General features: G+C 42.4%; 1 protein-coding gene across 1 annotated transcript in view; it reads right to left on the reverse strand.

The window, feature by feature from the left end:
* ciita (class II, major histocompatibility complex, transactivator) overlaps positions 1-27413 on the reverse strand; it is an 86221-nt gene that overhangs the window by 42666 nt on the left and 16142 nt on the right. Inside the window, exons 3-5 of the mRNA XM_043711088.1 lie at positions 2088-2231; positions 411-503; positions 231-296 (exon numbers count right to left, since the gene is read on the reverse strand). Coding sequence (XP_043567023.1) covers positions 231-296; positions 411-503; positions 2088-2231 — 303 coding nt within the window. The remainder of the gene's footprint in view (positions 1-230; positions 297-410; positions 504-2087; positions 2232-27413) is intronic.

Consider the following 27413-nt stretch of genomic DNA (forward strand, 5'->3'; position numbering starts at 1 on the left):
TTTCTGCTTCTTCCCAATCCCCTGCCTTATATAATTACTGTTCTGTACTTTGATACGAGTAAGCAATACAGAACAACCAGGAACTCTTAATTATCGTTGTTTCCAGTGGATAATTGTACAGCACCCTGCAGCAGACAGATCTTTATATTCAATGTCTCTAAACTGTTAGAGACTAAAGTTTGAATTTTGCAGAAAACCAGGCACTCAAAGAGCTAGGCAAGCATGCTCACCAAAATATTGTTCAAGTTCTATTGCATTTAGTGGCCGTGGGTCCTGCAAATACTTCAAAATTCCTTCTGCAAAACAAAAGTCACACCTTTGTTAGCCTGGACACAGTAGAGTGTGTCTATTCCTAAGCTTAATGGTTCGTTTGCAGGCAAGAAAGTTTGAGTCAAGATAACAAAACCTACCAATGCCAACGTCGCATGGTTCATAAGTTCTATCCAGTTCACAAAAGTCCTCTAAAATCTCTTTGTAAAGGTCGCAATGATTACTGTCAAGACCTGCAACACATTGCAAAAAAGAACACTGAAATCATGGTATCGCAGATGTTGGAAAGATGTTGGATGTTTAAAAGTACAAAGCAGTGGGAATACTCAGTAACTGGCAGCAGCTCTTGGAATAAACATTTTGAGTTGAGGGCGACTCCCCTTCAAAACGGAAGATTTCCTGAAGTGTAAGGTAGCCAGAACGGAAAGCGGGTGGTGGGGTTTATGTCAGTGGATGTGGGGTAAAAACAACAGGAGTTCTGGGTTGAAAAGATTAAATGACAAAGGTGTCCTACAACCATTACATAAGACCATAAGCTATTGGCGTGGCAGAAGGCCATTCGGCTCATCGAGACTATTCCATTATTAGATCATGGCTGATATGTTTCTCAACCCCATTCTTCTGCCTCTCCCTGTAACCCTTGATCCCCTTACTAATCAGGAACATGCCTATCTCTGTTTTAAATACACTCAATAACTTGCACCCCACAGTCTTCTGAGTTCTACAGATTCATCACCCCCAGTGAAGAAATCCCTCCTTCATCTCAACTCTAAAGGGTCATCCCTTCACTCTGAGGCTGCGCCCTCAGCACCTAATCTCTCTCACTGGTGGGAACATCTTCTCCATCCATGTCCAGACCTCTCAGTATTCTGTAAGTTTCTATCATATCCCCTCTTAAACTTCTAAACTCCATTGAGTACAGACCCAGAGCCCTCAACTGCTCTTCATATGACGAGCCCTTCATTCCCACAATCATTTTTGTAAACCTCCTCTGGACACCCTCCAACATCAGCACATCCTCCCTTAGGTAGGAGGCCCAAAACTTCTCACAATGTTCCACATCCATATTTCAGAGAATAGGAAGTGATCTTATTCAGAACATTTAAGATTCTGAGAGGACTTGACAAAGTGGATCCTAAGAGAGGGCTCCCACTTGTGGCAGAAGGGCTCTGCCATTTTAAGATGGAGATAATGAAATGGGCTTTTCCTCAGAGATTCAATGGTCTGTGGAATTCTCTTCCCCAGACAGTAGGGGAGTCAGAATCATTGAGTATATTAAAGGCTGAGTGAGACAGATTTCTGAAAGGAAATTGCAACAGAAAACACAATCATTCAGCCATATATTATCGAAAGCAGAGCAGGCTTGTGGGGCTGAATGGTCGTCTCCTGCTCTCTTGTTTTCTTGTGTTGTGTCAGTGACCAAAAGGTAAAGGGAGTGGCAATGAATGTGTTCAAGAAACAAAACAGAATGACTGTGAATAGCAGAATAACAAGCAGCTCTGTCCAAAAGCACAACATGAAAAGCAAGATTAAACCTGGCACTTGGCAAAAGTGCACTATCAAAACAAGTTGGTGGTTGTGGTGGTGGTGGTGGTGTCGGGGTGTGCACATCATGGCCTGAAATTGCTGAACTCAATGCAAAAATGCCAAATTGCAAGATGAATTCCTGTTCCTGTCCAAATTGTTTTCCATTTTTGATCAGAGGTAAACCAGCTCAATTAAAATAGGTCTGATTCTGCTTATACACAAATGCTTTTAAAGAAACTGCCTGCAGATGTATATTACTGATAATACACAAGACTATTTTATTTCCAGACCTGTTCCACAAGTTACTTCTCCATTCTGACCGCAGGTGCTTGACATAGCCATCTGTGCTGAACAATGTTCCTCCTGAAGCAGAGCCAAGTAGCTGTGGTCTTTTAGTGATGGCAACTGTATGGTGCAGCTTTGGCTTCTCATGTCTGGTAACAGAAACAGAGGAGGCAGAAATTGAAGACGATGGAACAAAATATTAGCATCATGGAGACCAAACACTTGAGAGCAAAGCAACGCAAATTTGGTGAACTGGAACTTCTCTAACTTTAACACTTGGCAAAAGAACAAATGGACTTTCAAATATACGGATATGTAATGTAACACAAAACGATAAACAATATAAAATCCTCTTGGTAAAATAAAACTGAAACTAACTAAAGACAAAACGCTGTCGATCAAGTCAAGTTGAAACATGTTTTTCTCAATGAAATCAATAGCTAGCAAGAGAAGGGCTTTTGCAAATTTTAAACATAGCAAGTGACTGCAGAGTATGTAACACTTTATGCAAGAAATATTTAGTAATTTCAGATGCCAGCATGTAGGCTTTCGATTTGGGCAGTTCATTGCCACCAGTCCTCTGTCCATTCTGCTGAGTGTAGAGTTTGGTTAATTATCAGTAGAGGGAAGACCATTTGCCTTGGCTAACCATGTGGTTTATTGCTTCAAAATTGGAGATACACCTATTATTGGATGTAACGATTTATGACTCTCAGGAGCTGCACAAAATTTGCGAGATCCATGTGAAGGCCAGTGTGGAACTCAACTGCCTCCAAAGATGGTCTGGCCTACATGTGACTCCAACATGAATATTAACTGCTTCAGAGCATAATCTTATACAACAATATGTACTTTTGTCATGAGATGGCAACAGGAACTAGGACATATTTGTTGATAATCCTGCTTTTAGGGCTTTTGAGGTGCAGCGGTAGTGTGTCTACCTCTGAGCTTGGAGGTCCAGGTTTGCGTCTTACTTGCTCCAGAGATGAACCATCATTTCTCTGCACAGGTTAATTTTTACCCAAACATCTATTGTCATGTTCCCCTGGACAGGGGCATGTCACCAACAGAGAACCTCCGATCCAGCAGAGGTTATATTTTAACTCAGGAGATCAGAGTGGGTCAGACAGCATCCATGGAGAGAGAGAAAGCTAATGTTTCGAGTCTAGATGATGTCTAGATAAAGAGTCTTGCTCTCTCTCTATGGATGCCGTCTGACCCACTGTAATCTCCAGCATTTGTTGTTTTCAGTACAGATTCCAGCATCTGCAGTAATTTGTTCCTTATATTTTAACTCGGTTGTATTGACTCTTCCTCCACAAGTCTGTGGACAGGGCTGTGGAAAGGATTTACTCCAGCGATATCAGTAAATGTTGCGCATTGTTCCCTTTGGTGGCTGCATAGTCCATCGTACTTCAATCCGGACAAATTCATTCAGTACTACTGCAGTTCTGCTTTCCTGAGTTAACTGTGAAAGTTTGCCACTGTTACAAAGTATATCTGGTTAAAGTGATTCATCCGTACAAAGGCCTCCTTAGACCACACGGAGTATTGGCAGCAACTCAAGGTACTTCACCTTGAGAAGGCTGGATTCGATTTGGATGGAGAACAGCATGGTTTTGCCAGAGGATTGTGTTCCTGTGTGACACTGCACAAAGAGGAGCACTTTCTGTACATGCACAAATGCAGTTACAGTATTGTCACCTTGCTACTATATGCCACCCTCAAGATGGCCTAGTGGTATAATCACTAATCCTGAGACCCACATAATGTTCTGGAGTTCAGGGTTCAAATCCTACCATTGTAAATTCAATTTTAAAAAGTTTTAAATAAATATCTGTAATAAAGAGTCCACCGATGACCAGGAATCCTTTGTTGATTGTTGAAAAAACCCATCTGGTTAACTAATGTCCCTTAGGGAAGAAAACTACCATCCTTACCTGGTCTGGCCTACATGTGACTCCAGACCCATAGCAATGTGATTGGCTCTTAACTACCCTCTCTAACTACATGTAGGCCAAACCAAATAAGGATGGCAGCTTCCTTCCCTAAAGGGGATTTTGAACCAGATGGGTTTTCCAACAACAGTTTCCATGGAGACCATTAGACTCTTAATTCTGGATTTCTTTTACAGACTTCAAATTCCAAAATCCATCATGGTGGGATTGAAACCCAGGGCCTCAGAGAATTACCTGGTTCAGTGAATTAATAGTCTACTGATATAGTCTACTGTCCACTAGGCCATCACCTCCCCGATTGCCACTGGGAATTATGACCCTCTTTTCAAGACCTTAAATTGTGAACTTGTGTTGTGCCATTAGGAATCTTGCACGGTTAAGCACCCCAACATATTTTGCTTCTCATTCTCAGAAACAACACAAGATTGTGCCCAACATTATCATTGCTGGCGCTGTCCTATCATTCTCGTCAGCTATGTTAGGGATTTGCTATGCTGATCTTCATTTGTGAGGCACAGTAACAATTACAATATGATTAGTACTGCTGTCTCACAGCACTAAGGGCCTGGGTTCAATTCCACCCTTGGGTAACTGTCTGTGTGGGGTTTGTACATTCTTCCTGTGTCTGCATATGGGTATGGGTTGTGTGTGGGTGGGATGCTTTTCAGAGAGTCAGTGTGAACTTGTTGGGCTGAATGACCTGTTTCCATGCAGTAGGGATTCTTAAAGCAATGTTTTAAAATATTAGCAATGCTCCTGCAACTGGCCAGCACTGTTTGTTCAAATGCACCAAGGGGTGGAAGAGCGACTTGGCTCCAGTTTGGATGTGCATCAAGACACAAAAGCACTCGCACGCTCATAATCTTTTACAAGTGACCAGCTACACAATTTTGTGCACTGCAGGATGGGTGTCAGGACCTAGGAAGGGATTCAGAGAATATTTACCAGGGTGTTACAAAAGCGAAATACCACAAAACATGCAAATATGAAATGTAAAAACAGGAAATCCTGGAATTTCTTAGCAGGTCTCTAAGAGAAGTAAACATAACCAACATTTCAGATTAATGGTCTATCATCAGACAATACCACACAAACTGATGACTGTCTCTAACATTTTACATCTTTACCAAAAGAAGGATTTTAGTTACACAGAGAAATTGGAGGAGCTGGGATTATTCCCCTTAAAACAGAGAATATTAAGGGGAAACCTAACACAGTTATTCAGAATTATAAGAGTTTTTTTGATGAAGACTCTGGGAGAATATTCCCCCTGTGAGTAGGTCAGTACTTGATTTAAGATAATTGGCAAAAAAGGGGCAGTAATGAGTTGTGACATCCTGGGGGAGCATTAGCTGAAAGGGTGATGGGATTAGATTCTATTGGAATGTTCCAAAGGCAACTGGATATATATTTGGAGAGAACAGGGGGGAAAGCTGGAGGTAGGGACTAAATTAGACAGCCATTTCAAAGAACTGGCATGGAGACAATGGGCCGAAAGGTATCCTTCTGTTACGTGAAGATTCTGTTTATCTCTGTGCTGCTTCAATGAAACTCTGTGAAAATGAACTGCGCTCATGGAGAGGGACTAATCGCAAGCATTTCTCACGTATTTTGTTCTGAATAATATTGCCAATTTACACGACATATGACCACAAACACCAAATGCAGCATCAATCCTGCTCAGGATGAACGAACCAACGTCATGGGTCATACATGAACAAGCTGCAGCTGTAATCAAGTGCATCGGCACATAAAAGATGCAGCATTTGCTCGAAGAGATCACTGCAACTGAGTCACTGCTTGTCATGTGGAGATATCACATTCATACACAGAGATTAATGAACAGTATTGCATGAAAAATCTCAAAGGAAGCCAGAACTGAATTGACATTTGGATAAGGCCTACTAACCAATGGTAGGTAAATCCAAACACAGGATTTCCGGTTTGATTAAGTTTTACGACATCCAAGGACATAATACATAGCTTTCGTCTCCTCCAATCCCGTACCTTCAGCCTCAGTTCTGCCTGGTCATTTGCCAATTTATTTTAAATACTTGCCCAGCTGACCTAATGGTAATACAGGTAAAACAAATTAAACACTGCTTGAAATGTCAACTCCACTTTCTCTCCATTGATGCGGCCAGACCTACAGAGTTTCGCCAGTGTGTTTGTGTTATGAAAGTATGTAAATAACTGCAGATCTTTTCCCAACACTTGGGGCTGATGCCAATCAATTGGGACCTTAATGCATGAAAACAATTTATTTCAAAACTATCCGTCTCTGTTTATTCAAGACATTGAAAAGGTCTTACAACCACAGAATTAAGTGATTTCCTCTTTAAATTCAATACAAAGAGAACTTCCCAAGGTATGGTGCTTTGTATCCTCTGTTCACAGTTTCATTCAGTAATTCCTGAACTCTTGTACTTTATATCAACAAACATTCCCAATGACAACTTATTGGCAGTGAAATCCATTTTCAACCTGTGATATTATTGAGCAATTACATCCTTTAATGGACTTCAGACAGTTTCCGTCTACCCATTCAACCTCCACTTTCTGTGGATAGAATCACAGAATCTTAGAATCGCTCCAGTGTGGAAGCAGGCTATTCAGCCCATCAAGTCCACACTGACCCTCTGAAGAACATACCACCCAGAACCCCCTACCCTCAAACTCTGCAGTTCCCATGGCTAACCCACCTAGCCTGCACATCCTTAGACATTATGGTGATTTAAGATGGTCAATCCACCTAACCTGCGCATCTTTGGATTGTGGGAGCAAAGAGGAGCACTCAGAGGAATCCCACACAGACACGGGGAGAACGTGCAAACTCCACACAGACAGTCACACAAGGGTGGAATCAAACCCAGGTCCCTGGCGCTGTGAGGCAGCGGTGCTAACCACTGAGCCACTGTGCCACCCCAATGCCCATGATCAGCTAAAATGTGACTTAGTTACTGTCTTTACTGTGAAATCTGTATGTATTTTGGTTAAATTTCAAATGAGCCTCCTGCTTGCTCTCTTCGTTGCATCTTGTCAACTTGACATTCTCGTCCTTTTCCTTCATGTTTTTCATCAGATAGCCCTTAAATGAATTGTATAGATCTGGACTTCCCAAACCGTGGCTCGCAGGCCACAATGGGATGGTGAGACTTAATGCATTAAATGCATTAATATTGCTTCCCAAACCATTAGCCATCATGGTGTCATTGTTAGCTGTAAAGTCAGGGGAGGGCAAAGGCTTTAACTTTCAGGGGTTCTAACAACCCCCTATCGCTCTGGCCCTTTTGGAGCAGGATTCAGGCCTCGGGCCTCAAAGTTTCTTCAGTAGACCAGGCCTACCATTCAGAAAAGCGAGGATTTAAAGTGCCCGTTCGGAGTTGGTGACCCCAGAAATGAGTCTCACCATCCCATTGTGGCCTGCGAGCCACAGTTTGGGAAGTCCTGATCTATACAATTCATTTTAAAAACTCCTTCTTGTGGCAAGTTCCACCATCTAACTCCTCTCTGGCTACAGAATCTCCTCTTCAATTCCCTGTTGAGCCGATTGGTGATTACCGTAATCTGATGACCTCTAGTTCTTGATATTCGCACAATAGAGTCATTGAGTCATATAGGCTCTTCGGTCCAACCTTCTATAATCCCAAACTAAGCTAGTGAAAGTAACTTTTCTACTTCCACTCCATCAAATCTATTCATAATCTTAAAGACCGCAATCAGATCAGGGCTCAGCCTTCTCTACTCTGGAGGAGAACTAGCTTTCAGAGTGCTAATCCTTCATCAGGGAAGCTCCGAAAGCTAGTGCTTCCAACGAAACCTGTTGGACTATAACCTGGTGTAGTGCAATTTCTAACTTAGTTCACCCCGTCTAACACCGGCTCCTCCAAAGCATGGCTACTCTGGGGAAGAAAGCCCCAGTCAGTTCTCTCTCTCTCTCTCCCCCTCCTGATGGGGATAACCCCTTGCTTTCTGGTATCGCTCTTATAAAGAGGCTGACCACCAAGGATCCAGGTGAAACTCCTGTAAGATTCAACATACCACCCCCTCCACCACCCAAGCTCCAGGGCATTTCATTATCAATTTATCACCTAAATCCATTTTCAATCCAGCTGGCGAATCTGGCATCCACTTCATGGCAATCTAGCCAACTGAGCTGGCCAAGGTTACCATAACCTTTCCTGATGAAGAGCTTTTGCCCGAAACGTCAATTTTCCTGCTCCTCAGATGCTGCCTGACCTGCTGTGCTTTTCCAGCACCACTCTGATCTAAACTCTGGTTTCCAGCATCTGCAGTCCTCACTTTTGCCAAGGTTACCATGACGACCCTCCTTCTCAATCTCAGCTCTCGCCTGAGGCCTGGGGAGCCTCAGGTTAAAGCACCACCAGCCGTCTCTCTCTTTCTAATGAGAGAGCAACCCTTTACTGTTTTATCATAAAAAAGAATATCTTGAGGGAAATTAGTGCAAAATACTGTCCATTATATGTCATCATCTCAGGGCCTGACATTTCCATTGAAAGTTGGATAGAAATGAAATGCAGGGATATAAAAAATATAGGAGGAGACTGGCACTAGGTTAGACAGCCAATGTGCAATGGTCCTCTTCTGTGCTATAATAATTCTGAGGTTCTGTAAAGGGTGGGGTACCTGGATTAATGTGATCCAGGAAAGTTGACTCTCCATAATCATTGAAAGTAGGCACATAAGTGCAGCAGCAAAAGCCAAATGGAATGTGGTCCTCCACAGCGAGAGGATTCACATACAAGAGCTGAGGTGGCCTTGCTGCAATTATCCAGGGGTGTGGTGAGACCACACCCAGGGTAGTGTGTGCAGTTTTGGTCTCTGTATCTGAGGAAAGATAATCTGGCTTTGGGGAGCACACAAGGAAGATTTAGCAGATTGATTCCTAGGATGGCAGGACTGACCCATAAAGAGAGGCTGGCTCGATTAGGGCCTTATTTACTGGAATTTCAAAGAATGATGGGGAATCTTACAGATGCTTATAAAATTCCAACACAACCAAACAGGGTAAATGCAAGAATGATGTTTCTGATGACTGGGAAGTCCAGACCAAGGGTCGCAGTCTAAGGATATGGGATGAGATGAGGAACAATTTCTTCACCCAGAGAGTGGTGAGCCTGTGGCATTCTCTACCACAAAGTGGTTGAGCCCAAAACATTGAATGTTTTGAAGAAGGAGTTAGATATAATTCTAAGGGCTAAGGGGATTAGAAAGTATCAGAAGAATGCAGGAAGAGGGGATTGAGCTGGATGATCCGCCATGGACATCATGGATGGTGGAGCAGGCTTGAAGGGCCGAAAGGTCATTTTCTGTGTTTCTATGTAGAGTACATGCTGCAATCATCTGGATTGGATCTTTCCCAGGGCTCAGCAGCCTGTACAAAATATCAGGCAAGTTTGAACTCCCCTCACCAAACCTTTTCAATGAAATAGCGACATACCTTCATTCAGTAAGACCACAGATCAACCGTGGAAGTGGAGACTCAATATAAAATGCTAATGATTTTTTTGAAAATCCTTACTGATTTAAGGAAGGACATATTAGCCATAGAGGGAATGCAATGAAGGTTCATCAGACTATCCCTGGAATGGTGGTATGGTCCTAAATTGAGAGAATGAGGAGACTGAGTCGACATTTTGTCTATAGTTTAGAAGATGAGGTGATCCCATTGGTGCAGATGAAATCCTTACACTATACAACAGCATAGATTGTTATGGACAAGGCCAGACCCCCCTCAAATTATTTTAAGAAGGTAGTCCAGACACTAACTATTTCTTATTTTAAAGACAGATGTGATGCAGCTGGTCAAACCACTCAACTTTAAGCAAAATAGAATTTACTTAAACACTACAGTTGAAACGCAAACAAAATAAAACAGAATTTAGAATAACTTAATTATTTGAAAACCCAACTGACTCGATGTAGCAGCTTAACCATGAGGGAGCTGTTTCAATTCCCGTTACAGCCCATAATCACATCCCTTGGCAAAAAGTAAATTCAAACTCAGGTACTGGGAACAACTTCCAAAGGAATTTCAGAGAAAAAGCCGAAGCTTGGAACCTTTCTTCACTGCAGTAGCTTCTGACCGTCTGCTAAAACCAAGCCAAACTAGAAAAAACCCTGAACCGGGAGAACTGGCCACTCTCCTGCCATGGTTAAAGTAGACATTTCAGCACCTCTGCCTTTACCACCTCTCTTGGACAAAAAAACACTGACAAAATGACCTTTTTAAAGTGACAGCGTCATCACAAGATACAGAAAGGATGATGTCCTTGGTTGGGATGAGTGTGGAGGGGTCTGGAACCAAGAAAACCAGTTTCAGATTAAAGAACATGTCTTTGGAATTGAAACACTCAGAAGGAGGAATTTCTTTACTCAAAAGATGGTGAATCTTTGGAATTGTTGACTCTGTAGAGCTATGGAGGTTCAGTCACTGATTACATTCAAGACTGATATCGATACATTCCTACATAGTAAAGATACCAAGGTTGCTGAGTTGAATATCAGCCATGATCCAGTTGAATGGTGAACCAGAGGGGCTGAATGGCCTACAACTGTGCCTATTTCCTATGTTCCTATGAACACTCCACTAGGTAAGCCTATAGGTCAGAGGTACTCCTCCACCAAGGATAATATCTTCAAGTTAACAATTTTCATAGCTCATTATACTGGAATACTCAGATATATCAAACACCACCACCTTAAAAAATTCCATTGGTTCAAGGATGGAATACACTCTGACCAAATACAACACCCACACACGATGAAAACATTTGTTTTAAAAATCCCTGCTACTGATTTCTCACCAAACAAAACCAATTGAAGGTCAGGTTAAACACCTCTACACTGATGAATCAAACTCTTGAGTTTAAAATTGATTACTTTATGACAGTGTAGGGGATTTTAAATACAGCGGCCAGTCATACTGGAAAGATTTGTGTAAGCTCTACCCGACAATATACGTCACATGACCTGAGGTCCACCTTTTTAAAAAGTACACATTCGTCAGGATCAAAGAACATGTGACATGATCATCATTACTACTGCTACACAAAATTAACATAAGTAATTGTCAACAATTACTTCATTTCGTGTATAATGTATAATGTTGCAATAATTACTGTTCTTTTACTGTCATAGAATGGTGACATTTCTGCAGTGTCAAAAATAATGTACTTTAGGAGATGAGTCAAAGTTTGGATACCTTCAACAGGAAAGCCTCAAAATCAGATGACAGCACAGTGGGACTGCAGCATGAAAAGTACATATACATAGTTTCATTCATAAATTGCGTGTAGAATTGAACTGTGTAAAGATAAACAGAGTGCATGGCCCATACAGGACTGATACCAAAACCCATTAAATCAGCATTTAACCTCCATTGACCATACTTAGCCTTGATACCTCATGTGCATTATCACATCACTGAGGTTTTTTTTTTAAACCAGTCTAACCTTTTTAAAATCAAATTAAATCGAATCAAATGGATGAGTCGGACCGAAGGGTCTGTTTTCATGCTATATGACTCTATATGATTTATTTTCAAGCACAAGATTTCTACTTTGATTGTATGTTTAATTCAAATTATTGGACAACCTGAGTTCTTGGACCTTTTAAACATTGTAATTGTACCAGCCTTCACCACTCTGGCAGCTCATTCCATACACGCACCACGCTCTGTGTGAAAAAGTTGCCCATTAGGTCCCTTTTAAACATTTCCCCTTTCACACTAAGACCTCTAGTTTTGGACTCCCCAATCTTGGGGAAAGACCTTGTCTATTTACCTCATCCATGCCCCTCATGATTTTATAAACCTCTGTAAGGTTACCCCTCAGCCTCCGACACTCCAGGAAAAACAGCCCCAGCCTATTCAGCCTCTTCCTGTAGTTCAAACCCTTTGACCCTGGCAACATCCTTGTAAATCTTTTCCGAACCCTTTCAAGTTTCACAACATCCTTCCTATGAGCAGCTTCCTATTTGAGTCTCACTGAACAGCAGGGCAAGATAGAAGCAAGTCTGATATCTCTGGCTGAGGGAACAAAGTGCAAAAGGCAAAGGCAATGAAAATGCAACACAAGGCAGGGATGCTTGGGCATTCAGGTAGTTTCAGAGTGAGAAGCATTAGCAGAGCAAGCAAACAGCCCAGGAGATGCAAACCGAAAGAACTATGGATGCTGTAAATCAGAAGCCAAAACAGAAATTGCTGGAGAAGTTCAAGAGGTCTGGCAGCATCTGTGGAGAGAAATCAGAGTTAATGTTTCAGGTCTGGGGTCAGTTCTGAGGAAGGGTCACCCGACCTGAAACATTAACTCTAATTTCTCTTCTCAGATGCTGCCAGACCTGCTGAATTTTTCCAGCAATTTGTGTTGTTGGGCCAGGTGATGCAGCCTGGTCCAGCCCATAATTTCGACAGTGTCCTTCCTGCAGCATTACAACGGGAGCTACTGGTGCAGCACCGAAGGGCAGAAACCTCCTATAAGTGGATCAGAAATACGCCATGGTAAACCTTACAGGCTGGTACATATCAGATGCCAACATCTATGGATGTGGGGGTGCATATGGCACAGTTCCCATGGGTGTGCACTGAGTTGTTGGTGCCACTGTCTAACATTGAGGTCCTTTGGAGCAGATGGGTGTGCTGAACGTGCCAGGTACCTGGTCTGACTTCCATGTCGAGAATTCTCGATATTGAGCTTGTTTGGCAACTTTGGTAAAATAATGAGGTGAATATCAATTAGGCGAACTGAGTCATCTTTTGCGCATTTAACGAGTAATGATCCCACTTCACTGGCAACTTACTACTGTCTAGCAGGAATCTCGGCAAACCACTTGGAAAAACATAAAGGATGGAGCAAGATGACATCTGGTGAAACTACTTTCTCCAGAAAGGCATAAACAATTCTACGCTGTTTCATAGGGTGTTAGGGTCACTCAATTCAGGTTTTCAACGTAACATTCTTCAGTTGGTAGCACAGCATCTTGGGCACTCCTTTCTCTATGCAACTGTTTAAAAAGGGTCAGTATGATACAACCTTTAAAACAACCTTGAGCCCGGAGATGGACAGATAGGCAGATGAGCACCTTACCATTCTGGGTTCCTGACCTGTATTCATTGGTTAGGATGATGATTGACATTGGGTATACCACCTATCCCTAGATAAACAAACAAGGAACAATGAACATTCCTGATGAAGGGCTTGTGCCCAAAACATCAGCTGCCCTGCTCCTCAGATGCTACCTGACCTGCTGTGCTTTTCTAGCACCACACTTTCTTGACTGATTCTCCAGCATCTGCCGTCCTCACTTTCTCCTAGAAACAAGAGTTGGCTACTTGGTCCTTCGAGCTTGCTCTACCATTTAATAAGATCATGGTTGATCTGATTTTAATCTTAACTCTACACTCCTGCATATCCCCGATAACGTTTCATCCTCTCGGTAATCAAAAATCTATCTACTGCTGCCTTAAAGCTAAATAAAGATTGAGCATCCACTACATTTTGATGAAGTGAATTCTAAACATTTTCAATCAACTGAGAGAAAATGTTTCCCCATCTCTGCTTTAAATGGCCACTCTGTATTTTTAAACAGTGACCCCTAGTTCTAGATTCTCCCACAAGAGAAACACCTTTTCCACATCCACCCGGTAAAGCCCCCTCAGGATCTTAGACATTTCAATGAAATCCCCTCAGACTCTTTTAAACTCCAGAGGATACAGAGCTTTCCTCATTTCTACAATCTTTTGGGACAGCATGATAGCTCAGTGGCTAGCACCACTGTTTCACAGCGCCAGGGGCTCAGGTTCGATTCCACCCTTGGGTGACTTTGTACTGTTTACACATTGTCCCCATGTCTGCGTGGGCTTCTTTCAGGTGCTCCAGTTTCCTACTACTGTCCAAAGATGTGGAAGTTAACTGGACTGGCCAGATTAAATTGCTTTTGTGCCCATAAACGCTCAGTAGATGACCCAATTCGCTTTATCGTTAGCCAAGGGAAATGCAGGGTTACATAGATAGGATAAGGGTAAGGGTGGGTGGGTGCCCTTCGGAGCGTTGGTGTGGACCTAATAGGCCGAATGGCCTGCCTCCACACTGTAGGAATTCTATAATTCTAAGGCAAACCACTCATTCCAGATAGAACTGTAGTAACCTTTTCTGAACCACTTTCAACACAATAATGTCCTTCTGTGAATATGGGAGCCAGTATTAGTAATAGTATTGATGTGATCTCACCACTGCCATGTGTGAACTGAACCATATATAAAGTATATTACGGAGTGCTTAGAGACAGGGGAGCAGTTTTTATCAGATAGCTGGGCCAGTCAGGTACCTTCCTCCTTCAGATGGAAGGTGGACCAAGAAAGATGGAGGAAGGCCACAGGAAGAGTTCCCTAAACAAATTGGCTGGGGAGTAACATGCTGTCATCATTGGTTAATATTCTGTGTTAACACCAACCGTTCATACTCTGGGATCAATGAACTATCAACCATCAACTATCACTGCATGTGTTGCCTGTCTACTTTGCTAATGTGTCATATCTAAACTTCTGCTTACGAATAAAATATCTGAAAATTACTGATGGATAGTCAACTGCCTTTTGTAGGTGCAAGAAGTGTCTCTCCCACTTAATACCTTACATTATTAACTGAAACCGTTTACTCAGTTTCTTTCAAAATGACCTGCTGAATTGTATCAGCATTAGCTGCTTTGGTTTCAGATTTCTCACAGCCACTATATTTTGCCTGTCACTTAAAGGTGTTTGACCACTTTTGTCAGTATTTGTGAAGTGGGGAATGATAACCAGGATACCATGGGTTATCCATATCTCTCTACGAATGGTTTCATCACATTTTCTTTTCACAGTTAGTTCAATAGGCAGACCAAATCTGGTTAGTATTCCATCAGAAAATGACTCCCTTCAATTGTGCAGCAAGCCCTCAGGGGAGTGTCTTCCAGTAGGGTTTTAACCTGTCACCTTGTTTTGGAAGAGAGCAAGCCAGTTAGTATTTACAACTGAATCAAATGAATGGATTTAATGTGTAAACTATTACAGCTAATGGATATGGAACAGTAGCCTGTGTAGTTCTTAGTAATTCTTCACTCTGAAGGTGACAGTATTCAGAATTAACTACCTCAAAGGATTGTGGAGTCTCTATTGTTGAGTATCCCACAGATTGATAGCCTTCTAGGTACTAAAAAGATCGAAGATTACAGGAACGGTACAGAAAAATGGTGTTGACGTAAATCAAGCGTTATCTAATTGAATGATGGAACAGATTTGCAGGGCTGAATGGCCTACTCCTGCTTATATTCTTTATTTTCTTATGATTATATGGGCATATTAAAAGTGTGTTGTTTGGCGTATGATGTAAATTCTGCATATTGCTTCATGTTATTGTAAGCAGTACTTTGGAGTACTTTCATTGGTGACATGCAGATACAAAATGTATTTATTGGGCAATCTAAAGTTGGATGAATTTAATAGAAGTCTTATACTAACTGGTGTGTTTCATGTTTTATGATTATAGTTAGCACTTCTAAAGTTTAAATGCTTTGTTTCTAGAATATCTAAATGTACATGTGGAGTAATTTGGCATTTTGTTAGTCAGCTAACATGAACAGAAGCCTTTCATTAACCTTAATGCCCTTGCAACAAGCTGCTGAGCTTAAATAGTCTTCATTTTCCTGACACTTTCTTCAAACAGGAACAAATCCCTCTTACTGAATCCCACAAAAACTAGCAACAGCATATCGCTTTGAGCTGTATTACACTCAAGTGGTGCAATGCAATTAAACTGTTATTGTTTAATTACTATCATCAGGCATTCAACTAGCCATTGCTGCGCTAACAAACTTCAGGCAGTTTGCATCTGGGGTCACACTTCCTATTATAAATTTGTAGGAAATCAAAACTCTGTAAAGCATCTAATTCTTTAGGTCCCATTAATCAATCAATGTGCTGGATGGGGAATCATCAACTGGGCCTCAGAAACATTGGGGGTTAACTTGGTTCTTGTTCTCTATTACCAATGTGACACCACAAAACCAAGGTAATTCCAAAGATATTTCTTTCATTCTATTCCTTGCAACGCAGTCTCAAAGTTCTGACAACTTAGTGTCCCATTAAACCAAATGTAATCAACTGATAATCCACATTGAAATGTTATAGCATGTCAACTTTTGCCCTTCACTACATCAGAAGCACTGTATTAAATAATACACTCCTGCAGAAATTTGCTCTGAACACCTTTTATTCATATCAATGATTTGGATGAGAATGTACAAGGCATGATTAGTAAGTTGCAGAAGACACTAAAATAGGCGGTAGCGTGGACAGTAAAGGAGGTTATCAGAAGTTGCAGCAGGACCTCAATCAGCTGGGGAAGTGGGCCAGGAAATGGCAAGTGGAGTTTAATATAGCTAAATGTGAGGTCTTGCATTTTGGAAAATCAAATCAAGGTAGGAATTTCATGGTGAATACTAAGGCCTTAAGGAATGTAGTGAAACAAAGAGACATAGGTGTTCAGGTACACGATTCTCTGAAAGTGGAGTCACGCGTACACAGAGCAGTGAAGAAGGCTTTTGACACACTGGCCTTCATCAGTCAGGGCATTGAGGATAGAAGTTGGGAAGTTATGTTGCAGGTGTACAGGACATTAGTGAGGCTACACTTGGAGTAACTGGAAAGAGTGCAGAAAAAAATTTACAAGAATGTTGCCTGGACTCAACAGTCTGAGCTATAGGGAGGGGTTAGACAAGCTAGCACTTTTTTTTTTAGAGCATAGGAGACTGAGGGGGGACTTTATAGAAGTGTATAAGATCATGAGAGGCATGGATAGGGTGAATGCACTCAGTCTTTTTCCCAGGGTTGGGGAATTGAGGACTAAAGGGCATCAGTTTAAGGTGAGAGGGGAAAGAATAAAAAGGAATCTGAGGGGCAATCTTTTTAAACAGAGGGTGGTACACATATGGAATGAGCTGCCAGTGGAAGTGGCTGAGGCAGGTACATTAACAACATTTAAAAGGCATTTGGACAAACACCTGGATAGGAAAGGATTAGAAGGATATGGGCCAAGTGCAGGGAAATAGGGTTAGCATGGGTGGACATTTTGGTCAGCATGGACCAGTTTGAGCCAAAGGGCCTGTCTCTGTGCTGTAGGACTCTATGACTCTAGGCTGTAATTACTAAGATGTTTCAAAACGTAGGCTGCGGTTACCCTTTATAACTTTCTGAGACTGGGTGACAAAGTGAAATTTGCAGCTGGAAAGAGCCGTTACTTTTGATTTGGTGTAAAACTGCATCACCTTTCTTCTTCTGTGTTATCTGTGCACACGTCCACATACATATTAACCAACTCTGAACATCATTAAAACTGTCCGCACATGTTGGAAGATTAGTTTTCACAAAATGTTAGAGCAAAGACTTTACATCAAATTTAGAGATGCTTTGCGAGATTCAAAAAACATTTTATTAGCATAGTTTTTCATAAAATTGGATCTAAATTCACACCACACTAGCACCAGGCAATGATTAGCAAACAGAAAGATTTTAATCAGGTCCCTGTGACATTCAGTGCTATTATTATCATTAATCCCCAACTAACAGTGTGCTGGGGATTACCATTGACCAAAAACCAAACTGGACTAGCCACATAAATACCGTTACTACAAAAGTGGGCTAGAGGCCGTGAATTCTGAGATTAATAACTCAACTCTTTAGTCCAGCAAAGCCTGTCCATTTCCAATAATCAATACAGGAGTGTGATAGAATACACACTGGATGAGTACAGGTCCAACAACACTCATGTTTGACATCAACTTGCTTAACAGCCACTCCATCCACCACCATTTACTCTCTCCACTATCAGTGCACAGTGCTAGAGAGTATATCATGGACAAGATGTACTACAGTAACTTGCCAAGTTTATTGCAAAAGCACCTTCTCAACCTTGAAGGACAAGCACAGCAGAGGCACTGGCACACCACTGTAGTGGAACCCAGCTAGGACTTCAAAGGATTAACTGAAATCACAAGTAAGTTGTGTCCATCAGAGTATAAAGGAATGTTTCTGGGAGGACCTAACCAGTTCTCCAAATATATGACTCAGTGATTATTCTTAGTGTGTTAGAAGTATCTAGCTGTAGTGGGTGATGTGTACTTTATCCTAAGGCATGCCTGAAGCCTAACAATCCAAAAATGTGCAGGTTAGGTGAATTGGCCATGCTAAATTGCCCGTAGTGTTAGGTGAAGGGGTAAATGTAGGGGAATGGGTCTGGGTGGGTTGCGTTTCGGCGGGTCGGTGTGGACTTGTTAGGTCGAAGAGCCTGTTCCCACACTGTAAGTAATCTAATCTAATCTAATCTAACAAGAGAATATCACGCATCTCAGATGCAGTGTAACTACTCATTAAGTAATACATAATAAACTTATCCACTGTTCACGAAGGTTGAACTAGTTTTCTGCATGAGTCATGTGGCCATGTTTTTGAATACTGCTCACTAGTTTAGACTAATACCAGCAAAGAGGAATGGGGGTGGCAAATCTACCCGAGGAATCCAGAAGACAGCTGTATCTTTATAAGACCATCACCGGCAATGTTCCCTTCTGAGCCACACACCAACATGACATGGGACTATATCTGTTCCCTCTCTGGCACTGGGTCAAAATCCAGGAACTCCCTCCCTATCAGCTTTGTGAATGTTCCTTCACCCAATGGGCAGCAATGGCTCAGAAAGGAGACTCAGAGGTCAGGTCCAGATGGGGCACAAGTCGGTGCCAGAATAGATTAAAAAAGAAACATGGAAATCACACAAATGATGGAGAGAGTTTTTACATCCTTTTCCAATTAAATCAACTTAGCCTCAGACATTTACAGCATAGAAGGGGGCCATTCGCCCCATTGTGTCTACACCGACTCCAGACTCTAACTACACTCCTTCTCCAACATTTGGTATATAGCCCTGGTGGCTATACCAGCGCAAGTGAATATCTAAACACTGCTTAAACGTTATGAGAGTTTCTGAATCTATCACACTTTCAGGCAGAATGTTTCAAACACCCACTACCCTCTGCATGAAAACACGTTTATCCTCTTCGCTTTCTACCGCTCTCCTTAAATCTACATATCTTGGTTACTGACCCTTGTACTAACAGAGATGTAATATTTCACAGTCCTCTGCCCTGCTATCTATACCTGTATCCTGCTTTTCTATTGTGAAAGTCAATGCAACATATCCGTTGAGAATTGTGCCTATGACTTCAGCACTCTGGGCTCTGGACCACACACAATGATGAAATAGGGATCATATTTTCTCTTCAACTGGGTGGTTGGGTTTTGAATGAGTTGAAGTCATATGGGTGTCTATTTCTACACAAACATAGATGATAGCATGTGATACTTCCCTTCAGATTCTGGGCAGGGTACATGTGCCTGCTCCTGTTCTGACAAAGGACGCTGTCTCAGAGACAGAATGTTAAATGTCAAGTAGTGGTGAACTTCTGAGTACACAGCATTCTATTTAAAAATCAGTGATGTGGAGATGCCGGTGTTAAACTGGGGTGGACAAAGTTAAAAATCACACCTCAACAGGTTATACTCCAATAGGTTTATCTGGAAGTACTAGGCACGGTGGCTCAGTAGTTAGCACTGCTGCCTCACAGCGCCAAGGAACCGGGTTCAATTCCCATCTTGGGCAACTGTCTGTGTGGAGTTTGCACATTCTCCCCGTGTCTGCGTGGGTTTCCTCCCACAGCACCAACGATGTGCAGGTGAGGTGAATTGGTCGTGCTAAATTGCCCATAGTGTTAGGTGAAGGGGAATGGGTCTGGGTGGGTCGCTCTTCGGAGGGTCAGTGTAGACTTGTTGGGCCGAAGGACCTGTTTCCATACTGTAGGGAATCTAACCTACTAGCTTCAGGAGCGCTGCTCCTTTCTCACGTAGCTACCACACTTTCAGGCAGAATGTTTCAAACTCCCACTACCGTCTGCATGAAAAACAATGTATCCTCATCAGGTACCTAGTGAAGGAGCAGCGCTCGGAAAGCTAGTGTTTCCAAATAAACCCGTTTGGACTATAACCTGGTGTTGTGCATTTTTTTTTATTTTTAAAAAGTAAAAGACAGACAAATTTAGGAACCATTAACGAAAAGAGAAATTGCTGGAAAAGTTAAACGGGTTAACTCTGATTTCTGCTCACAGGTGCTGCCAGACCTGCTGAGTTTTTCCAGCAACTTCTGATTTGCAGCATCCGCAGTTCTTTCGGTTTAAATTCAGGAACCATTCCCTGGCAATTGGAAAAACAAGGTGACAATTGTGCGCAATATTATTGAGGGGGAGGCAGCAGGCGGAGACTCAGCGCAAGTCGCGGGGCATCTCTCTCTCTCTCTCTCAGTCTCTGATCAATTTCACTGGGGGCAAAAGCAGAAATTGCGCTCACCGCTGGAAAAGGCGGCAGTATTAATTCGTCTAGCTTCTGCAGATAACATGAAGCGTGGAAGTACGATTCTAGCCTCAGCTGGCCTTACTATCAGTTTCCCGGAATTCGTCACATGGTTTACAGTAACAGACTGCTCCAACACCAGTGCTCAGATTTCAGCGCTTCTCAATCCCCATTTCTGACGATATCTGCTTTTTTTGGTCACGATGACTTATTTTTTTGCACAGACCTAAACTATCACATTGAAAGAACACCGTCTGTTCACTGTGAAAGTAAATACAAGGGAATCGATACTGGAGCTTAACAAAATAAACTCCCCCCGCTAAAGAACTGCGGATGCTGGAAATCAGAGACAAAAGCAGGCATTGCTGGAGAAACTGGCGGAAAGGGTCGTCCAATCGACTGCCATTTCAACATGATCCCCGTCCAACATCTCTGTCTCAGAGTCAAAAAAAACCCTGCAGATGCTGGAATCCAAAGTGGACAGGCAGGAGGCTGGAAGAACACAGCAAGCCAGGCAGCATCAGGAGGGGGAGAAGTCGACGTGACCCTTCTTCGGGACTACTCCACCTCCTGATGCTGCCTGGCTTGCTGTGTTCTTCCAGGCTCCTGCCTGTCAACATCTCTGTCTCAGGCTCGCTGCAGTGCTCCAGGGAAGCTCAGCACAAGCTGGAAAAATAGCACCTCGTTTTCCGCTTGGGGACCCTGCAACCTTCAGCACTCAATTTCGAGATCATGAATCTTAGGGCCTGCACTTGTCCCATGTCCTGACCCCAACCCCCATAACACCAGGCCTTGTCATCACACCGACTGCTACCAAAAGCACCCCATTGTCCGTCACTAAAGGTCCCCATTAGCAGCTTTTCATTCTCCCAGTCTGACCCTTACCCATTCCTTTATCAAACTGTTCTTCTCTATATAATTCCTGAAATGTTCAATCTGCTTTCTCTCCACAGATGCTGCCAGACCTGCTGAGTTTTCCCCACAGCTATTGGAGCTGTCTTCTAGATTCTGCCTAATTAAAACAAACCCTCAGGCGATTGTCTGTGTGAAGTTTGCACATTCCCCTTGTGTCTCCGAGGGTCTCCCCCGAGTGCTCCGGTTTCCTCCCACAGTCACAAGATGTGCAGGTTAGGGTGAATTGGCCATGCTAAATTGCCCATAGTGTCTAGGGATATGCAGGCTAGGTGGATTAGTCATGGCAAATGCAAGGTTACAGGGATAGGGTGAGATTAGGTGATATGGGATGAGTCTGGGAGGAGTGGAATGAATCTGAGTGGGATGGGGTGAGTCTGGAGGAATAGGATGGTTTGGGAGGAATAGGGTGAGTCTGGGAGGAATAGGGTGAGTCTGGGAGGGATGGGGTGAGTCTGGGAGGGATGGGGTACTAGCAAACGAGTCGCTCATCCTGCAGCGACTCGTTTGCTAGTACTGATCTCCACTTTAAAATAAACACAGTCAATTCCTGTCTGAACTGCACCCAACATTGAAGCGCATATGCCTCCATAGCTCCCTGCGAATGATTATAACAACCCATGCTCCCTTTCCAAGTCACCTCTTTCACTTGCTGTTTGTGTCCAGGAGAGACCTTTCGTTTCAAACAGGGCGTAGGTTTCTACACTTCGCGCGTTAACGACCGGCCAGGAGAGAAAATAAAACACACAGAATAAAAACCAAACGCAGGGCTGCCAAGTCTGCTGCTCTCCAAATTCAGCACCGTGTGCAACCTCTGCTTACCAGCTGTCCTGAGTCTTTATGTGTGGGTGTTTTTTTTAAAAGACTCTATAAATGAATAAAGCAGAGGTTCACAGGTGGCGATAGTAGCGCACCCACAGTCAGATTTAACCGCTCTGTGCTTTATTTTTAAATAAAACTGAACGAAATCTCTGGGAACAGGAGGATAAACACTAAACACAAAAGTCTAATTGAAAACCGCATACCAATGTCACCAATAGTTTGACCATCCAGAGCTCCTCACGCTCAATGAGTGCAGCGCCGCTACACTAATCCCCTCCTCTCAGACATCAGCACCAATTTTACACCAACTTACCAAGAGTTCACCACCGACCGAAAGCCATAAGGAACAATGTTCGAGAATGGGGAAAGCCCCTTTCTCAAGTGCGCCGGCGCACTGCCCGGGTTACACAGCAAGCTTCTAAAGAAACATTGGCGAAGTGCGCAAGGTAAAAGTCGGAGCGATCCTGCTGGAGCTAAGTTTCACTTTTGTTCTCTTGCTAAGCAGATACAACCGTCTCTCTCTCTCCTCTCAGCCTCATGCCACAAATACGTGGGTTTGTGAAATAGTATTAAAAATACATACACACACAGACTGGCCCTGTATTCTGAAGAAGGGTCTCTGGACTTGAGAAGTTAACTTTGTTTTCTTTGCACACTGTCAGACTTGGCGAGTTCCTCACTTGCTTTCACATCTCTCAGTGCAATGCCATTCTTAGTCATGACTTAGTGAATCCAGAACCTGATTAATTTCAGAATAATCCATAGGGTCTCATCGACAACATTGGCTGGATACTACCTCAGTAGCATCTGAACTGTGTCATGATGAAGAAAACATTCCTTATCTTGTAATCTTAGTCCATCATTATACTTAGCTTCTTTGGATTTCTCCCATTCCTGCCCCCACTCCACCACACACTCTCACACACACAAACTTGGCCCATGTACTGAAGGAGGGTCACTGGACTGGAAACATTAACTCCGTTTCTCTCTTCAGAGAAGATGCCAGACCTGCCAGCAATTTCTGCTTTATTTTTTCAGATTTCCAGCATCTGCAGTTCTTTGTTTTATTTTCTGGCCTGATCTCTCCCTTTTTGTCCCACAGTTGAAAGTGCTGGATCAGAGCACAACGAGGAGAGCAAGAGGTTCTGGGGGAGGGATGGAAAGCTTCAGCTTTTGGAGCAGGTTATGAGCAGACAGAGTCCTATGGGATAGAAATATGGTAAATAGGAGCATGAGTAGGCCATTCTAAGAGCCAGAGTCTTTGAGCCAGAGTCTTCAGATATCAAGGTAATTGGTGCAGGTTTCACTAATGGAGAGACTGAGGTTGTTATGGAGCTGAATGGAATTGTGCAATATTTGTCAAGGAGAGGGTGATGGGATTACAAAATGCCGGGAAATGTTCAGTGTTTGTGGAGAGAGAATGTGGAATTAACAGTGGGCTGAATTTGACTAGTCCCCTTAAGACGAGATGAGTGTCATGTCAAATGGCAGCACTGTATAACAGCAGATTGTTGATCCTGAGGTCCAGGTAATATTTGGGAAACCTCAGTTCAAATCAAATGGTGGAATTTGAATTCAGTAAAAATCTGGAATTGAAAGTTTACTGATGACCATGAAACTGTTGATTGTCAGAAAACACCAGTATTTGGTCTGGCCAACATGTGACTGGCCAACCTACTGGACATACAGAACAGACAACAAGACGGTGAACCTATCTACAAAGACTGCATACTCAAACTACTGGACCTGTGCCTCACAACACACTTCACATTCAATAACTAAATATGTGAACAAATCAACGGCACACCCATGGGCACACCCATCTCTAGACTCATAGCAGAGTCGATCACATCTTCTGATTTGATAAATTCTTCATTTGTTTTAAATGATTTAAGTTACAGTGACACCAAAAGCGCTGCTTTGTCTCTTTTAATTATTTTGTTTGATTTGGTTATTCTTTTTTAAATCTGAAATGCTCCCCAATATGGTGTGGATTTCAGGGAATCAGGATTCAGAAGGAAAATGTGGAAACTGATGTTGAGACTATACTGTAGATCTATCTCCAAAAGTTTGTAAATCTCAAAGTTTTCTGCTGCCTAATTCAACATGTGGTATCAGTGTTTGAAACAATGCACATGGTGAAATCTCAAATCTAGTTAAAGGGAGAATGCACTTGAAGCTAGAAGGTGTTAATGGTGGATTCCATCAGATTTAATTGTGCTTTCCTGGAATGATTACTGGGTGTACAGCAGGGACTTTGTTAGTCCACAGTGGTGACAGGAAGAAACCAGCAGCTCTCACCAAAAAACCATGATGGGAGGAACAAGGCAGTGGAAGTCAAGAGCAATGTCTGATTTTCTACCCTCTCCAGTATTCATACTCCTGGATTGGGATCAACAAAGGCCTCTCTACTCCATTCATTCTGGGCCCTAGGCAGGCAGTCACTGAGCCATAGAGATATACAGCGTGGAAACAGACCCTTCAGTTTACCTCATCCAGGCCAATCCGATATCCCAATCTAATTTAGTCCCATTTGCCAGCACTTGGCCCATATCCCTCCAAACCTTTCCTATTCATGTGCTCATCCAGATGCCTTTTAAATGCTGTAATTGTACTAGCCTCTACCACTTCCTCTGGCAGCTTATTTCATAAACACACTACCCTTTGCGTGAAAATGTTGCCTCTTAGGTCCCTTTTATATTTTTCCTCCCTCACCCTAAACCTATGCCCTCTAGTTCTGGACTCCCCCACCCCAGATAAAAGACCTTTTCTGTTTAGCTTATCCACGCCGCTCATGATTTTATAAACCTCTCTAAGGTCACCCCTCAGCCTCTGACACTTCAGGGAAAACAGCCCCAGCCTAATCAGCCTCTCCCTGTAGCTCAAATCCTTCAACCCTGGCAACTTCCTTGTAAATCTTTTCTAAACTCTTTCAAGTTTCACTACATCCTTCAGATGGGAAGAAGACCAGTATTGCACGCAGTATTCCAAAGTAGCCTAACCAATGTCCTGCACAGCCACATGTGACCTCCCAACTCTTTTAATTAATGCTCTTACCAATAAAGGAAACTAGATCTAAGGGGCAACGTTTTCATACAGAGAGTGGTGCGTTTGTCGAATAAGCTGCCTGATGAAGTGGTGGAAGCTTACAATTGCAATATTTAAAAGGCATCTAGATGGGTGTGTGAATAGGAAGGGTTTGGAGGGATATGGGCCAAGTGCTGGCAAATGGGACTAGATTAGGTTACGATATCTGGTTGGCATGGACTACTTGGACTGAAAGGTCTGTTTTCATGTTGTACGTCTCTATGACTCTATGCCAGGAGCAGGCTAAGGTCCTTTAATCGTCATTAATTGAGCACAGTTGCCCATGAACCTTCCCACACAGAATGTTATGAATGAGATGGCAAAAAGTGGAATGTTATTTCTCCAGTGCTAACCTCTCTGATTATCTGCCCTTCCCATCACCCAATACTAGAGGGGGTGAAACCCATCCATTGAGTTTAATTGCCAATTTGCCTATATCCCATGATGAACACTGACAACTTTGTCATAATTAGCATAATTTCCTCAAATGGAAACTGCAGAGTGGCTTCCTTTGAGTTCTCTATCAGTTCAGTTGTATGTTGAGTTATTAATAGGCACAGCAGTGCATTATACCATCTTTCCCTTCATATTTTATTTGCACCCTGTTAGGAAGCTTTGCTAGTTATTGTTTCTGTGACTTAAGTCAGGAAACGGCCCACTGGGAAACTGTAGGGGTAACCCCACAGTGTGACCCCATTTCCGTCACCTATCTTAGTAAATAGTCATTCAGCCTCACACCTACCCACTGCCCACTAAATCCTGTCACATAGTGACATGAGAAATGAAGCCAATGAAAAACTTGAGCTCGACAAGCGTCAATCACCAGAGGCTCCACATTTCCACTTCATCGAGATTAGTGTATTCCATAATATCACTTAAATGTCAGTAGACTCCAGGGTTAACTTTCCTTTCATTTCTTCACTTATCCTCCCACCATTTCCATTCACCCTAATCCATATGCCATCTGACACAACTGATAACCACCCTCACCAAATCACCATCATGCTTATTTTCAACAGCCATGTTCTGACTTTATTCCATCAATGATGAAGTGGAACAGAGATAATTGAAGTTTCTGAGTTTTCCAAAACTATTTCATATCCATTAGACCACAAGGCTGGTTAGGTTGGGATTTTTTACACTGGAGCATGGGAAGTTGAAAGGTGATCTTATATAGTAGAGGTTTATAAAATTATGAGGAATTTATGGTAGGGTTAATGTGAGGTATCGCTTCCCTAAGATGAGGGATCTTCAATACTATGAGGCATATGTTTAAGGTGAGAGGATAGAGATTTAAAAATGATACGAGGGGCAAATGATCTTATGTAGAGTTTTCATGTGAAATGAACTTTCTGAGAAAGTGGTGGATGTAGGCACTGTAACAATGCCAAAAAGACACATAGATACATACATGAATAGGAAAGATTTGGAGGTATAAGGGCCAGGAGCAGGCAGGTGGCATTATTTAGTTTGGAACCAAATGCGGCATGAACTGTTTGGACCGAAGGCTTTGTTTCTGTTCTCTGTAACTCCATGACTCGAAGACGTTAAGACCGGAAGAAGATATTTCGGTCCATCAAATCTGCTCTATCATTCAACAAAATAATGGCAGATAATTCTCAACTCCAATTTTCTACCTTCTCTACAAATCCTTTGATTCCCTTACTGATTAAAAAAAATCTGATTAATAATGATTAACAATGGACTCAAACTTTACTTTGTTTCTCTCCACAGATGCTGCCAGATCTGCTGTTTGCCCAGCATTCTACAAGTTTTGTTTCTAATTATGAACTTGCCTACTATTCTAATTTTAAAATTAAATGGAAAAGTTAGTGCTTTTAACACAAAAAGTGATATAAACTGAACTTCTTAGAGCCAAAACATCAAATTTAAAAGTATGGAGTCTCATTCCCGCAGGAAAATAAAATAGATTGCAGGGTTAAGAAAAATTTACTTCATTCCCATGTGCATGACCTAAGTTTTATTTAACTTCCTGAAAAGTAAATGAGAATGTAGTTTGTACCTCCTCTGTTAATAACTTCCTGATTTGATATCGCTGCTCCTCACAGATGCCACATATCCCCTCTAGAGGGTGT

Source organism: Chiloscyllium plagiosum, chromosome 21 (genome assembly GCF_004010195.1).
Source record: "Chiloscyllium plagiosum isolate BGI_BamShark_2017 chromosome 21, ASM401019v2, whole genome shotgun sequence".
NCBI lineage: Eukaryota > Metazoa > Chordata > Chondrichthyes > Orectolobiformes > Hemiscylliidae > Chiloscyllium > Chiloscyllium plagiosum.